At 43.3% G+C, this 16,556-nt stretch overlaps 1 protein-coding gene across 1 annotated transcript in view; it reads right to left on the minus strand.

Annotated features, from left to right (window-relative positions):
- Window positions 1-16,556, minus strand: part of SDR16C5 (short chain dehydrogenase/reductase family 16C member 5) — a 54,132-nt gene that overhangs the window by 16,272 nt on the left and 21,304 nt on the right. The window contains exons 2-4 of the mRNA XM_077270520.1: window positions 12,643-13,002; window positions 2,766-2,897; window positions 151-250 (exon numbers count right to left, since the gene is read on the minus strand). Of these exons, the coding sequence (XP_077126635.1) occupies window positions 151-250; window positions 2,766-2,897; window positions 12,643-12,963 (553 nt within the window). The 5' untranslated portion in view covers window positions 12,964-13,002. The remainder of the gene's footprint in view (window positions 1-150; window positions 251-2,765; window positions 2,898-12,642; window positions 13,003-16,556) is intronic.

Here is a 16,556-nt window from a genome sequence, read left to right on the forward strand (position 1 = left end):
GCTGCGGCAGATCAGTGGCCACTGATCGGCATCATGTGACCACTCCAACCATTTACTCTCCTAGCCTCCTTTATTTTAATTTCTTAAACTTATTGAGCCCCGAGTGATGTAACCCCATTAAGGTGTCCAACCCTTTCAGACACTTCTCACCTGCTAGTCCATTGACTCCAATCAGCCCAGCAGAACTTGCAATGCTCACAAGATGCCCATGATTGGAGGCCATCATTGCAGGAAGGAAAGCTTTATAAGTCTATAAGTAAAGAAACAGATATATTTTTCACGCTAACATATTAAAAGATTATACCTGAAATCAGAAGCTTTATATAGACACAAAAATTGCACATCTAGCATTAGGTAGAGCAAGAAATTATTATGGTGGTCTAGGCTTTTGAGTGTCTATATTGCCAGAGGGGAAAAAAAAAATCTCAGAAAAATAAAAATATAAGAATACAGTATAAGGAGCAGGATAAAAAGTAATGTCTGTGTAACGATTCTGACTAAGAAAATGTGTTCACTTGATCATTCCCAATGGCTGTTTCCATGGAACACAACACAAAATGTAATTTAGAAAATCCTGTAAATCTGGGCGGTTTTATTAAAAGAAATGAAAAACATAAAAGTCAGACAATGGATCTTGAATACAAGATGTTCTTGTGAAAAGACAGAATAAGAACTTTTAAAAGAAAATTTGACCCAAAATCTGTTTTTTTGTTGATGTGAGCCAGAAATGTGGCCTCGGTGGAACATTTCTAACACTGTATAGTCCGCAGGGAAAAAAAAAAGTTGGGTTTTTCAGTTTATCACAAATATCCTACACATTAGAAGGAGAAAATACTTTAACATTGCGACCTTATTAACTATAGGAGTGGTTTTGGGGGGCGCACGAACAACCCTTTCTTGTTTGGTCTGTCTGAACCAACACCAGGAGCAGCTAGAGTAATACTATCAAGTAATACTATTTGGGGCATACTGAAAGTATATGCCGTATTTTTTGGATTATAAGACGCACTATTTCTCACCAAAATTTTGGGGGAAAACGGGTGTGCCTCTTATAATGCGGATATACCTTACCGGCCGCAGGCTGGAATGAGGGGGTGTTCGGATGTGCGGTTCGGCACACCGTTGCAGGAGTCCGGTCCTGCGGAGGCTCTGCTTACATCTTGTGAAAGCCCAGAGCCACAGCAGTGACATGGTTTACTATGCGGTGGACTGAACTCCGGGAAAATGGCTGCTGGCCGGAGGCGGCACATGCGCAGATGAAGATCTCGGTGCCAAGATCTCAGGAGATGAAATCTCAGTGCCGAGATCTCCATCCGAACACCCCTCATCCCAGCCTGCAGCCTCCACTCTTGCCTCCTCCAGCGGTGACCGTGGGACCCCGCTTCACCGCAGCCACCACCCCCGGTAAGCAATAAGATGCATGGATTATAAAAAGCACCACCATTTTATTAAAAAAAACTTTTTCTGGAATTGTTCTGGGTAGTACATTCCAGAGAAGTGGCGCAGTTCTTGAGAAGTCTTGGAGGCGGGAGTGGGAGGCTCGGATTATTGAGGACGTTAGTCTTACGTAATTAGCAGAATGGAGGACACAGGTAGGGTGATAGACAGATGAGGGAGGAGACGTAGGGTGAAGCTGAACTGTGGAGCACTTTGTGGGTGAGAGTGATAAGTATATATTGTTCTCTGTAGGAGATGGGCAACCAGTGCAATGACTGGCACAGAGTAGAGGCATCGGTGTAATGGTTGGAAAGGAATATGATCCTGGCTGCTGCATTCAGAGCTGATTAGAGAGTAGAGAGCTAAGTGAGCGGGAGACCGATTAGTAGAGAGTTGCATTAGTCCAGACGAGAATGAATAAATTCTACCGTACGTTTTTGTCAAATATAAGAAAAGGTCGAATTCTAGAGATGTTTTTGAGGTGTAGGTGACATGAGTGAGCCAGTGAAGGAAAGATCTAAATCAAATATGACCCCAAGACAGCGGGTATTCTGCTGGGAGTAATGCTAGAACCACACACAAATGGCAATATTGGGTTTAGGTAAACTAGTAAAGGAAGGAAACACAGGGACTTCAGTTTTTGACAGATTCAGTTTTAGGGTATGCTCACGCTACCGTATAACATGGCAGAGTTGCATCAGATTTTATCGGATAGCAATTTTATATTATGGGGCAGTGCAGATCTGCGATTTTGTCATGCCGATTCGGCATGAGAAAACCATAGCAGCATGATGTGAGTGGCTTGGATATTCAGATCACATGCACCCAAACGAGTCTATGGGTGCAAGAGAAACATCAAACTTCACTCAGATGCCATCCGAGTGCAGTCCGATGTGCGCTCAGAGACAATGGATAAATCACATTCTCCATACGAGTGCTGCGATTCCCTCATGCTCGATAATCGGATCACAGTTGGATCAAACGGACAGAACTAGATCAGAATACGATTAGCATAAACGGCCCGATTCGCTCGAACGAGAGAATCAATGCCAGTGTGAGCGTATTCGTAGATACAGAAAGGACGTGATGTTAGAGATGGCGGATAGACCATCACTAGTATTTTGTAGTAATGGAGGGGTGATATCTGGAGACAATGTGTATAATTGGATGTCATCAGTATAGAGATCGTACTGATAACTGAATCTAATGATTGACCGAGGGGGCAGTATCCTTGAAAATATGGGACTAAAAATACATATAAATATAAGTTGCAGCTATGGCATATACACATCTTTACAAAACACTTGGATGCTAAAAATAAAAGTTACCCAGAAATGTGCCATTGTGTTCACTTGCATGGTTTTCTCCACGAGGGCATCAGGAGAATCGATAAACTTCTTTCCGGTCACAATGCCTGCGTTATTAATTAAGATAGTGATATCTCCAACCTCCTTTTTCACCTGATGGAGTGAGAAAAGAAACAGTGATTAGATCACACTATGAATTAGCGAGTGTAAAGCAAGTATCACCTCTGAAGGCACAAGTGACATCCATGCATCCCTATTATATCTACATAAATCAATGCAGGTAGTGGAACTGTCTCCCTTCAAACAGTCAGTACAAAGGGGTTGGCCATTACTTTTCTTTTTCTTCGCGCATAGAAGAAAAAAATCCTTTAACCCCTTCATGACCTTGGGATTTTCCGTTTTTCAGTGTTCGTTTTTCACTCCCCTCCTTCCCAGAGCCATAACTTTTTTATTTTTCTGTCAATTTGGCCATGTGAGGGCTTATTTTTTGCGGGACGAGTTGTACTTTTGAACCACATCATTGGTTTTAGCATGTCGTGTACTAGAAAACGGGGAAAAAAATTCCAAGTGCAGTAAAATTGCAAAAAAAAGTGCAGTCCCACACTTTTTTTTTGTTTGGCTTTTTTGACCTGCCATTATGATTCTCCAGGTCATTACGAGTTCATAGACACCTAACATGACTAGGTTATTTTTTTACCTAAGTGGTGGAAAAAAATTCCAAACTCTGCTAAAAAAAAAATAATAAAAAAAAAAATTGCGCCATTTTCCGATACCCGTAGCGTCTCCATTTTTCATGATCTGAGGTCGGTTGAGGGCTTATTTTTTGCGTGCTGAGCTGGCATTTTTAATGATTCCAATTCGGTGCAGATACGTTCTTTTGATCGCCCGTTATTGCATTTTAATGCAATGTCGCGGCAACCAAAAAAACATAATTCTGGCGTTTTGAATTTTTTTCTCGCTACGATGTTTAGCGATCAGGTTAATGCTTTTTTTTTTATTGATAGATCGGGAGATTCTGAACGCGGCGATACCAAATATGTGTAGGTTTTATTTTTTTTTTTATTTTTTTTGATTGGGGCGAAAGGGGGGTGATTTAAACTTTTATATATTTTTTATTTTTTTCACATTTTTTTTTACTTTTGCCATGCTTCAATTGCCTCCATAGGAGGCTAGAAGCAGGCACAGCACAATCACCTCTGCTACATAGCAGTGATCTGATGTTCGCTGCTATGCAGCAGAAAATCAGGTGTGCTGTGAGCGCCGACCACAGGGTGGCGCTCACAGCTGCCGGGATCTGTAACCATAGAGGTCTCAAGGACCTCTATGGTTACAATACTGAAGCATCACCGACCCCAGATCATGTGACGGGGTCGGCGATGCCGTCATTTCCGGCCGCCTGGCAGGAGGCGGTAGTTAAATGCCGCTGTCTGCGTTTGACAGCGGCATGTAACTAGTTAATAGGCGTGGGCAGATCGCGATTCTGCCCGCGCCTATTGCGGGCACATGTCAGCTGTTCAAAACAGCTGACATGTCCCGGCTTTGATGCGGGCTCACCGCCGGAGCCCACATCAAAGAGGGGCTTCTGACCTCGGACGTACTATCCCGTCCGAGGTCAGAAAGGGGTTAAGAAGAAAGAAAAAGTCGACATCTCTGTTATATTCTTAAAGAATGAAGGGAAAGTCACAGAATTCATTGCCCACTAATGCAGAGGAAGAAGGGAATATAATCCCACATAGGTGGCGTTAGGCCATTAACATCCATTTGCGCAGCTTTTTTGGAGCACATTGGGGTTTGATGAGGAACAGGAGGACACAATATGTGACCATATGGCAAAACTCTAAAGAATGATTCCTAATCATATGGGAACAGAACAGCAATATCTAGTAAAAAGAAAAATAATTATGATTGTAAGAAGTGTCAAGCATTGATTGGTAGAATAATACTGATCACTCCGGAGGGGGCTGACTAGGTAGATAGGGACCATACAAGCTGGCAGGTTTCTGCCACGATTACTATATACGTGCGGTTTGATGAGCTTTTCCTTGACACAGGCAAAAAGAGAGAACAATTCAAAATAAAAAAAAAAAGTGTGTGTTAGACTGATCATCCCAGAATATCTGGACAAACCCCCCATATAGCACTATATAAATATGCACGAAGCAATTATCTGATGGCGTTAATGGAATGATGATATTTTCTGATGTCATAGTTATAATAACAGAGTCTGACGCAGATCGGTCATTCTAGGAATCTGTAAATTGTGCAATCAATGACCTCAGAGAAGAAACAGGAAAAAAAAGACCAAATCTGTCGGGTTCCCCAATTCTCTGTGGAGCCGCAGCCTGGATATCTCTGCCAGAGATCTATATTGAGTTTGTGTCTGAAAATTACGCTTTTAAACAAAACCATAGTTATGTAAGACACTTTTGGAAAATTCCAATTAAATCCAAGTATCAAGCCAAGAACAGTGTTAAGTGCAGTTACATAATTTAGAGGGAAAGGCGTGCACTCTGTAAGAGTGGAGCTGGTGCAGGCTGAACCTGGAATAGATCCAGTAGACTCATAGATTCGGACAAACAGCCGCACTCAGAAAATGTATTCAGATTGCATCAAAAGTGTGAAGAATTTATTGAATAACACCACAGTGGTCAATGGGGTTCTGAGGTAACGTTTCGGCCCTTCGGGTCTTTATCAAACCTCACTGTAAAAAACATAACATATACTATATTAGAGACGATGCGGCTGACAAAACACAGCAGCGTGCAATAAATACAAGCATGATAGAGTAATCATGGTCGAGCCAATAGGGTGCTCAAAATGTGATATATACAAATGAATAAATAGAGAATCAAATATAAAAAGCAAAATATAACGACAAAGACAAAAACAAAAGGAAGTAGCCAATAATCCACATATGTACACAATATACATAATATACAAAAAAGCCCAAATGAGTACGTAATTAATGGAGGTGATCCTGCAGCGTCCAGGCAAGCAAAAACGGCAACGGCAGACCTCATAGAAAATGATCAGAGCAAATACGAAAAGGATATGTGGGAGGTGTAGAGCAAAACTGACCTTAATAAGTAGAGAATGATAGGGGAGAGAGGAAGATGCTTGTCCAGCGAACGGAGGCAGAGGCTCCTGCAAAGGGTTAAGGAGAGTGAGACAGAAGAACTGATGCTGCGGAGCAAGCCAGCAAAGAGAGTAAAAAGCAGAGTAAAAAACACACACATACCACAGAGATAGCTGGAAGGTGCTGGGGTCCGGTATGGAACGGACAGGGAGCAGGGTCCCTAGAGGCACTATGGACAAAAGGCAAAGAGTAAGAGTGCTTAACCCCTTCATGACCTTGGGATTTTCCATTTTTCCATGTTCGTTTTTCGCTCCCCTCCTTCCCAGAGCCATAACTTTTTTATTTTTCTGTCAATTTGGCCATGTGAGGGCTTATTTTTTGCAGGACGAGTTGTACTATTGAACGACATCATTGGTCTTACGATGTCGTGTACTAGAGAACGGGAAAAAAATTCCAAGTGCGGTGAAATTGCAAAAAAAGTGCAGTCCCACACTTGTTTTTTGTTTGGCTTTTTTTGCTAGGTTCACTAAATGCTAAAACTGACCTGCCATGAGGATTCTCCAGGTCAGTACGAGTTCATAGACACCTAACATGACTAGGTTATTTTTTATCTAAGTGGTGAAAAAAAAATTCCAAACTTTGCTAAAAAGAAAAAAAAAAAAAAATTCATGATCTGGGGTCGGTTGAGGGCTTATTTTTTGCGTGCCGAGCTGGCGTTTTTAATGATACCATATCGGTGCAGATGCGTTCTTTTGATCGCCCGTTATTGCATTTTAATGCAATGTCGCGGCGACCAAAAAAAACGTAACTCTGGCGTTTAATTTTTTTCTCATTACGCCGTTTAGCGAACAGGTTAATGCTTTTTTTTTTATTGATCGATCGGGCGATTCTGAACGCGGCGATACCAAATATGTGTAGGTTTGATTATTTTTTTATTGATTTATTTTGAATGGGGCGAAAGGGGGGTGATTTAAACTTTCATATTTTTTTTTTATTTTTTTCTACTTTTTTTTTTTTTTTTTTTTTTTACTTTTGCCATGCTTCAATAGCCTCCATGGGAGGCTAGAAGCTGGCACAGCACAATCGGCTCTGCTACATAGCAGCGATCTGATGTTCGCTGCTATGTAGCAGAAATGCAGGTGTTCTATGAGCGCCGACCACAGGGTGGCGCTCACAGCTACCGGGGATCAGTAACCATAGAGGTCTCAAGGACCTCTATGGTTACTATTCAGAAGCATCGCCAACCTCCGATCATGTGACGGGGGTCGGCGATGCGCTCATTTCCGGCCGCCCGGCCGGAAGCGCCGGTAAAATGCCGCTGTCTGCGTTTGACAGCGGCATTTAACTAGTTAATAGCGGTGGGTGAATCGCGATTTCACCCGCCACTATTGCAGGCACATGTCAGCTGTTCAAAACAGCTGACATGTCCCGGCTTTGATGCGGGCTCACCGCGGAGCCCTGCATCAAAGCAGGGGATCTGACCTCAGACGTACTATCCCGTCCGAGGTCAGAAAGGGGTTAATAGTGAAAGTGCAGGGAACTGATCAGAAAGCTAAATACCTGTGGCTCCAGCAGGAGGGAAAAAAAAGGCGGTGGTGTGAGGCATCATTGGTGGCCAGCGGGTTAAAATAGCCGACAGACAGGAAGTGCAGCGGTGTGGGTGAGCGCGCGCGCAGAATGTGAGAGGGAGGCTAGGAGCACGCGCTGCGTGGAACGCAACAGAAAATGGAGCGTAGCTTTGTGTGTGCGCGCGGAAGGCAGGCGGCGTCTGTACATAGTAGGAGGCCGATGTTGGAAGCAGCCACAGGCGGGCGCATGCGCACTGAAGTGAAGAGTGGAATTTAATGACGCCTGCGCACAGAGCGCCGTGCTGGTGACCGGCTTTTTATATTTGATTCTCTATTTATTCATTTGTATATATCTCATTTTGAGCACCCTATTGGCTTGACCATGATTACTCTATCATGCTTGCATTTATTGCAAGCTGCTGTGTTTGTGCTGTATTTTACTGTGGTTTGCTGTATTTTGTCAGCCGCATCATCTCTAATATAGTATATCTTATGTTTTTTTACAGTGAGGTTTGATAAAGACCCTAAGGGTCAAAACGTTACCTCAGAACCCCATTGACCACTGTGGTGTTATTCAATAAATTCTTCACACTTTTGATGCAATCTGAATACATTTTCTGAGTGCGGCTGTTTGTCCCAACTGCAGTTACAGGCAGAACAAAAAAGGGACATAGCCCAAACCTGCAGATATCTGCCACTGCCTATGTTATTCTATTCCATCTGTGTTATTAATGTTAGGCCAAATTCACACGTATTGTATAAGGCCCCTTTCACACATCAGTTTTTTGCAGTCCAATTAGATTGGATTCCATCATTTGACGGATCCGGCACCCATAGGCTTCCATTCTAGCAAACGACGGATCCGGCGCTGTCCGTTTTTCGACGTACACAAAAATCGTTACTTTGTCCGTTGTCTCCGGCCGCCGGACAAACAATTCTTGACAGATCCGGCAAGCTACGGATGAAACGTGAGGCCATCTGTCGCAATCCGTCGCTAATACAAGTCTATGAGAAAAAAAAAACGGGTCTGCCGGCATCAGTCACCGGATCTGTTTTTTTTTTTTTTTTTTTTTAAATTCAACGGATTGCAACTGATGGCAAAAAACTGATGTGTGAAAGGGGCCTAAGGCTAAGTTCACACACGTTTTTGCAGCATTTTTTTTTCCTGCAACCAAAACCTGTTCTCTTTGAAATAAAAACATCTGTTTTTTTTAGCTTTTATGGGTACATATGTGACTTGTCTATTAAATATGCATAAAGATAATATTATTCACTAATAATGCAGAGAAAAACCCACTGTGTTCTCATTGATTTTTATGGGTAAAACAAAGCTGAAAGAATGGATGTGCTGCAAATTACAAAAATTCAGTCACAAACAAACAACTGCCCCCCCCCAAAAAAAACACAAGGAAACAAGCGTTTGCATGAGCTTTCTGAAATCTCATAGAATCTCTCAAAAACGCTGCATATGAACATAACCTTAACATTTTTTTGTTCTTAATCTTTTTTTTTAGTTTTATTGATGCCTATAATAAAAGGGCGACCAAGTGGTGAAATGCAAGTTCTTTTGGCTACTGCTGATTTGATGGGAGCTGCCAACAATATATTATGGGTTTTTTTTTCTTGTTATATTTTTTGCCAATATATTAAAGTATTTCCCATCTTTAAAAAACAAAACAAAAACGTATGCCCCAATGATTGCAAACAACAAACTCACCCTACCGCGGTGAAGGGCCGTCTATCTATTCCCTCTTGTATTGGCTGCAGCGGTGCTGTGCTGATGTGGGCGACATTAGCTGCCGATCTCTGATTGACGGCAACCACGCTGAATGCTGTAGTTGTGACTTCACTGCTGCAGCCAATACATAGACACCTGAGCAGTGGTAGAGAGCCAGCACTGGACCTGGGGAGGGCGAGAACTCTGTATTTCTTATTTTACAAGTATGCAAATAATTGGAGCTCTGGTCTTTTTTGAAAGTGGAAAACCCCTCTATATTGTAGTATGAGGGTTTAGGGGCAGTGAAGCCAAAGTTGCTGCTCCGAGATGGGAAAAAGAAAAATCCTTGAACTGCTGACCGCAGCCACAAACACAAGAAACCAGTTTGGGATATATGCAGCCCAGCTGACTGCGCCTGTGTGGCCGCCCTGCTTGTGATTCCCAGCCCCGCAGTGACTTATGATTTATTCACATTGCGGGGCTGGGAATCACAAGCAGGGCGGCCGCGCAGGCGCAGTCAGCTGGGCTGCATATGAGGAAAGACGGGCAGCGCTCACTGCGCCTGCACCAGGCAGGGGAAAAGAGCGCCGGCTATTTTGAAAACAGCGGTGAGGAGGAGGCGGCGCCCGGCGCCAAGAAGATGTGAGTGACGGCTGTGTGCTGTCTGAAGCAGGGGGGAAACGCCGGCCTACTTGACTGAGGACCAGGTATTTCGGACAAATCATAAAACTGATTATTTCTCAAGTTACAGCACCCAGAACTAAAAGAGCCACCTTGTCAGAATGCAGCATTACTGCTGCACAAGGTGGCTCTTTTAGTTTGAAACAACTGGGGGGGGGTGACAGGTTCCCTTTAAATAAAGGTTATCACTTTCGTTGTTTTTTTTTTGCTAGATACCAGTCCCCCCAAGTCATTTCTAAATTGAGTAGATGTCCAATTTTTAAAACTTCTAAAAAAATGAAAAGACCCGATAATGTAAGGCGACCGAAAGGTAAATGTTATATAGTTTGAAATAAAGATCTTGTGAATTATTCATGTATCAATAAAGAGTATCATTTTATCTAACCGAGAATGCGAGCCCCAGACAATAGATCAGTAAAAGGGGCGCTTGGGATCACGTTCATCCCCCTCTCTTTTCAATCATTAAAGGGAATCTGTCACCACATTTTAGGCTTATCATCAGCTAAAAATATTATTGGATTGAGTGTCAGGTTTGCATTTCCCAACTACTTTTGAAACTCCCTGACTCCCTATGTATCACCCATAAATACCTTTTTTATTTCACCAGCGTTGTATGTTAATGAGTTAGGTCCGGTCCGATGGGCGTTGTCTTTGGTCCTTCACTCCACCCCTCCTTGGCTGCTGTACGCATTATTTCTCATAAATTTCGTAGTTCGTCCATATTTCACGCGTGCGAATTGCAATGTTCTCTCGCGCGTGTGCAGTATACTTTGCCCAACTGCGGGCATAGCTGGAAATAAGTAGGGCGCATGCACACTACTTCTTTCTGGCTTTGCCCACAGTTGAGCAAAGCATACTGCGCTCGCGTGAGAGAACTCTGTATTAAAGGGAGTCTGTCACCCCCAAAATTGATGCGGCAACTGGCATCAGGGGCTTATCTACAGCATTCTGTAATGCTGTAGCTGTAGATAAGCCCCCGATGTAACCTGAAAGATGAGAAATAAAGGTTATATTATACTCACCCAGGGGTGGTCCCGCTGAGGTCCGGGTCCGATGGGTGTCGCGGTCCGGGGCCTCCCATCTTCATACGATAACATCCTCTTCTTGTCTTCTTGCCGCGGCTCCTGCGCAGGCGTACTTTGTCTTTCCTGTTGAGGGCAGAGTAAAGTACTGCAGTGCGCAGGCGCCGGGAAAAGGTCAGAGAGGCCCGGTACCTGAGCACTGCAGTACTTTGCTCTGCCCTCAACAGGGCAGACAAAGTACGCCTGCGCCGGAGCATGAAGACAAGAAGAGGACGTCATCGTATGAAGATAGGAGGTGCTGGACCGGACCATGATGCCCATCGGACCCGGACCGCCCCTGGGTGAGTATTAGGGTACCGTCACACAGTGCCATTTTCATCGCTACGACGGCACGATTCGTGACGTTGCAGCGTCGTATGATTATCGCTCCAGCGTCGTATACTGCGGTCACACGTTGCAATACACGGCGCTGGAGCGATAATTTCATGACGTATTTGCGATGTAGAAGCCGTTGGTTACTGTGCGCACATTGTATACAACCTGTGTCACACGATGCAATCATGCCGCCACAGCGGGACACTAGACGACGAAAGAAAGTTTCAAACGATCTGCTACGACGTACGATTCTCAGCGGGGATCCGGATCGCAGTAGCGTGTCAGACACAACGATATCGTAACGATATCGCTAGAACGTCACGAATCGTGCCGTCGTAGCGATGAAAATGGCACTGTGTGACGGTACCCTAATATAACCTTTATTTCTCATCTTTCAGGTTACATCGGGGGCTTATCTACAGCATTACAGATTGCTGTAGATAAGCCCTTGATGCCGGTGGCCGCAGCTCATTTCGATTTTGGGGGTGACAGATTCCCTTTAAATGGACTACGGTGAACAGGGAGTATATGTTGGATTATTATTTTATTTTTTTGCAGGAGACAAGGGCGTCGGGGACTAGGTGTTTGGCGAGTATGTATTGTGTATATAATTATGTCAATTTTTTATTTTTTTTATTTTTTTTTTACAATTGAACACAGTCGCCGGATGATGGGACTACTCACCCATCATCGGCTCATGCGGTCACTGTTATATGTATCAAAAAACTGACCGTCACATCCAAACATAAATCAGGTCTAAACAGGTGCTTACCTAGAGTTGCCAACTCATATACAATGAAACATAAGGCTCTGCAGTGCTACAGCATGCAAACGTAAAATATGAACATTGAATTGCATTACTGCACTAGAAATATAAAAAATTGAGAATACTTGGTGCATAAATTGGCCAATTCATGTGTACCTGGCAGCCATGTTAAGGCAATTCTCGTTGCGAGGACCTAATGCCAATCCTCTCTTCGACAGTCTAATTTTGTCTGGGAACCTAATGTGAATCCTCTCTTGGACTAAAGTCTATATCTCTGTGGAGGGGTAGAATCATGCTGCAATTAGAAACACCTACAAATATAATAAAACCTGACCGTCACATCCAAACATAAATCAGATCTAGGTAAGCACCTGTTCAGACCTGATTAATGTTTGGATGTGACGGTACCCTTAATTGCCGCTGTTAAGGGGGTTAATACACAATGTAAACAGTGGATGCTGAATGCAACTCCCATGATTGTCACCTAGTAGCACTGATCTCAAGGAAACCAGGCGACAATGATGAGAGCTGCGTCCAGCACCCGCCAACTGGTAACAGTGCGAACTGTACGGCTTTACCCAGAAATATATCTGATAAACATAAACCAGCTTGACAGAAGAGAATACATGTTTTAAATGCTTTTTTGGAATAAGAGTTTGTTAATTTAATAAAAAAAATAAAAATATAATGTACCTGATCGGCAGCTCTGTAAACGTCTTCCCTCTTGCTGCAGTCACATGTATATGTATGCACCCGCACAGAGCCATTTTTCTTAGCCAATCTGCTTGTTTCCCTATTGCCCTCCTCATTGATATCCCACAACACAAGGGTAGCACCAAGACGAGCAAACTGCAGCGCCATAAGACGTCCTATGCCACTTCCAGCTCCAGTAATAAGAACCAGTTCACCAGCAACATTCTTTCTTCTAGATGGGATGAACCATAAGATGATAGACTCGAACAGCAAATAAATTGTAAGAAGCAAAACTTTCAGAGTCTCTAAGAAAAAGTTCATGATGGAAGGTGGTTTGTAGGCGTTTTATGATGGGAAAATCTGCAGAAGAAAAGTGACAATTAACACAGAGGACAAAACAAACATTAGTACAAGTTTAGGAAGACTCCAAATGTCTGAAGCTTGGACTATGCATGGGTCACAATACCCAGCCTGATGGCCGGCTCTCCTGATCTGTGAAGAGCCTCATAAGCACGAGGGTGTGCGAAGCCAGACTAACGGTTAGAAGAACATAAAGTCCACCATGGTTAGGCTTTGTTCTCATTCTTCAGGAAGGTTGGGGGTGTTCTCTGGGTATTCCACAATATATGCCAGTTACATATTTCATTGTATGGCATCTGTTGTCCATTAACTGCCATTAAAAACATAATACAATGATATTTGATGCCCCAATGTGGAAGACCAATCTTTTCTATCCAGTAGAAAAAATTATGTCAATGCATACAACCTTGGGGCACGCCAAGAGGACACATTTAGAGAACAGAAGGCTAGCACTCGACTGGTGTGAACGTGACGGTGCTAGTGAATGGAGCCAATGGTCCCATCAATAGTAGGAAGTAGAATCACTGCACTTGTACAATTTGGAATACTATCGCTCCACTACAAGTATTCCCAATTGTACGAGTGCAGTGATTCTACTTCCTACTAGAACAGGACACACTTGGCATACAGTGATCTTGTGGGGAGCAAGTCATAAGTCAAACACTCCTGGTGCATACCTCAATGATTATCAACAGTGATGTGAACAGAGCCTTTGTAGATATTTTTTCATCATAAATCTGCAGTAGAATGTTAGCCCCCCCGCATAAACCTGAAAGAAATATAGCGGGGGTCTCATGGCCTCATGGACCCTGTCATTTAATATGACTTTGTCAGAAGAAAGGTCAAATAAAGGTCAGGTCAGTCATCTCTGAAAGTGTGACACTGGTTTTATCCAGTTTTTTCTGGTATGTTTGGCAGCTATTGTAACGGTTTTCTATTGGCTGTTAGCAGCTTTGCCGCTCTTTTTTTGAATATATAAACACCTGTTTTGTGGTATCTGGTCATTCCGTCAGCGGAAGAAGATAAAGAAGACACGTACCCCAGGATGGAGAATCTCCTGCAACAGCTCCTGACTAGAGCCGACGGCGAGGATGGAGCGGACTGGCTGAGGCAGTGCCTGGCTATGAAACCTATCTTAGCGCCTGCCGATGCTGTCCCTCATCCTCCAGAAGATACCCTTCGGTCGCCGTGTCAAGCCTCTCCGGTCCTGCAACACCCACCGCTTCAGGGAGGCGCAGGAGGCAAAGGACCCCATACTCTCCGAAGTCGCTGTCGCCGCCTGCTTCCAGCCGCAGTGTCCAAGAAGGAAGTCACGGCGCCGCCCTCCTCAGAAGTCTCGCAGCCCAGCGCGAGACTTCCACCGCCAGCGTCATGACAGAGCGCCGACCGCCTCATCTCAAGTGGCCGGGATGTCTTCAACACACCGCAGCCGTAAAAGCGCTGCGGTGTCATTGGATTCTACAACAGCGGTGGCTTCTGCAGCTGCGGTCCAGACCACCGGTTCGGGAGGACCCCCTGTCGTCACACTCAGAAGAGGATGAAGAAACGCCGCTTACAGCAGCTTCCCATATGAGCTTGCCCAACATGGAGGGCTCGAGCTCCAGCTGCTGTAGGGAGCAGAGAAACGACCAGCATTCATCGAGGGGTGAGACTTTCAATGTTCCTTTGTCTGTCCCACACTCACATTTAAAAGACATCATAAAGAAAAGTGTTAGCTGAAACTTTAAGAGAAGCTATTCCCCCCCCATTGCTGTCACATCAGCTGTCACATCAGCTGTCACATCAGCTGTACACAGTGCTGCAATTTCTGACATTTCATCAGCTAACACCGCCCCTGTTAACTCTTTTAAAGAAGCTCTGACATGCGAGCTGTCTCCCTTAGGATTCCATTTAAGCCCTTCTGTTAAAGAGCTTATTTGGAATAATCATTATGTTGATATTTTTTCTTTACTGCCTAGAAAGGACCAGCTTTCAAAATCCGAAAAGAATGATGAGAAAGCTGATTCAGATGAATTTAAACGCACCAACTTTAAATCTTTCAACAACTGGGTGCAAGCTTTTTCTATTTTTGCTGCAGTTTTGGGTGAAAAATCTCCCCATCTCTGCAACAAGTTATTTCAGCCCCCTTCTAGTTCAAGTAAACGCGGTGTTTGTTTCGCTTTCAACGATTCCTTTTGTAAGTGGAACAACAACTGTAGATTCCGCCATGAGTGCTCGTTCTGTGGTAACTCACACCCTATGTCTAAATGTTTTAAGTAACAAGCAGGTCATCAGTCCTCAGGTAAGGAGCCTAATTCAAAAAGCACAGACGCCAGTGATTCTGGCAAACATGTCAGTATGCCTAAGCAAATATCCCGACCAGGGGACCAGTGAGCTGCTTTTTAATGGTTTTTCAGAATGATTTTTTTTATCCCACAATTTAAAGGGGCGGGCTGTTCTGTTGTTCCTAATTTACCCTTTTTAAAGGCTCACCCTGAGGCAGCTAGGGATAAAATTATTAATGAAATTCAGCTAGGCAGAGTTTCAGGCCCTTTTTTAACCCCGCAGTTTGTTAATTTCCATATATCACCATTGGGTATTGTACCAAAAAAAAAAAAAAAAAAAATGATGAGGGCTCTTTCCGGCTAATTCACCACTTATCATATCCGCTGGGTTCATCCATGAACGATGAAGTGGACAAGGCTTTATGCTCCGTGTCCTATTCATCTTTTGATTCTGCATTAGAAATCCTCAAGAAATTTGGTTTTAATGCTTTAATGTCCAAGTCAGATATTAAGTCTGCTTTTAGACTCCTTCCTGTTCACCCGTGCGGTTTTAATTCTTTAGGTTTTTATTTTGGTGACTGTTTTTTTTTTTTTTTTTTTATCCAAATGTGTGAGCACTTCGGTGTTCCTATTGCTCACAGAAAAACAGTTGGTCCATCTAGATCTATCGAATTTCTGGGAATCACTCTTGATTATCAAAAAATGGAATCTGACTTCCTGATGAGAAAATTTTTAAACTGCGCATTGCGTTATCAAATTTTTTAGCCAAAAACAAGGTCACTCTTAAGGAAATTCATTCATTGTTAGGTCTATTGCATTTTGCGGTTTGCGTCATTCCTATAGGTCGGGCTTTTTGCAGAAGTTTATAGGATGCCACTTAAGGTGTATCTTCACCTCATTCGCATGTTAGTATCCGTTCTGACCTAAAGGAAGACGCTAGAATTTGGCTCTCCTTTTTGTCAGAGCATAACGGCAGATCTTTGTGGCAGTCATTTTTTGTCTCTGGCGATTCTTTTCCCTTTCTTTTCACAGCGGATAGCCAGCGTGGCTTCAGTATTTTATTTGACTCCCATTGGATGTCCATCCTGTGGCCAATAAGTTGGGTGTCTAAGAAAGTAACTTCAAACGTAATGGTGTTGGAACTTTTTTCTATTTTTGCAGGAATATTAATTTGGAGATCACTAATGCAGAATTCCAGGATTTTACTCCTTTCCACTAACCAGGCAGTAGTTGTTTTTATTTATTTTTATTTATTTATTTTTTTTCTATCAACACGTTATCTTCTAAAAA

Source organism: Ranitomeya variabilis, chromosome 6 (genome assembly GCF_051348905.1).
Source record: "Ranitomeya variabilis isolate aRanVar5 chromosome 6, aRanVar5.hap1, whole genome shotgun sequence".
Taxonomy (NCBI): Eukaryota; Metazoa; Chordata; class Amphibia; order Anura; family Dendrobatidae; genus Ranitomeya; species Ranitomeya variabilis.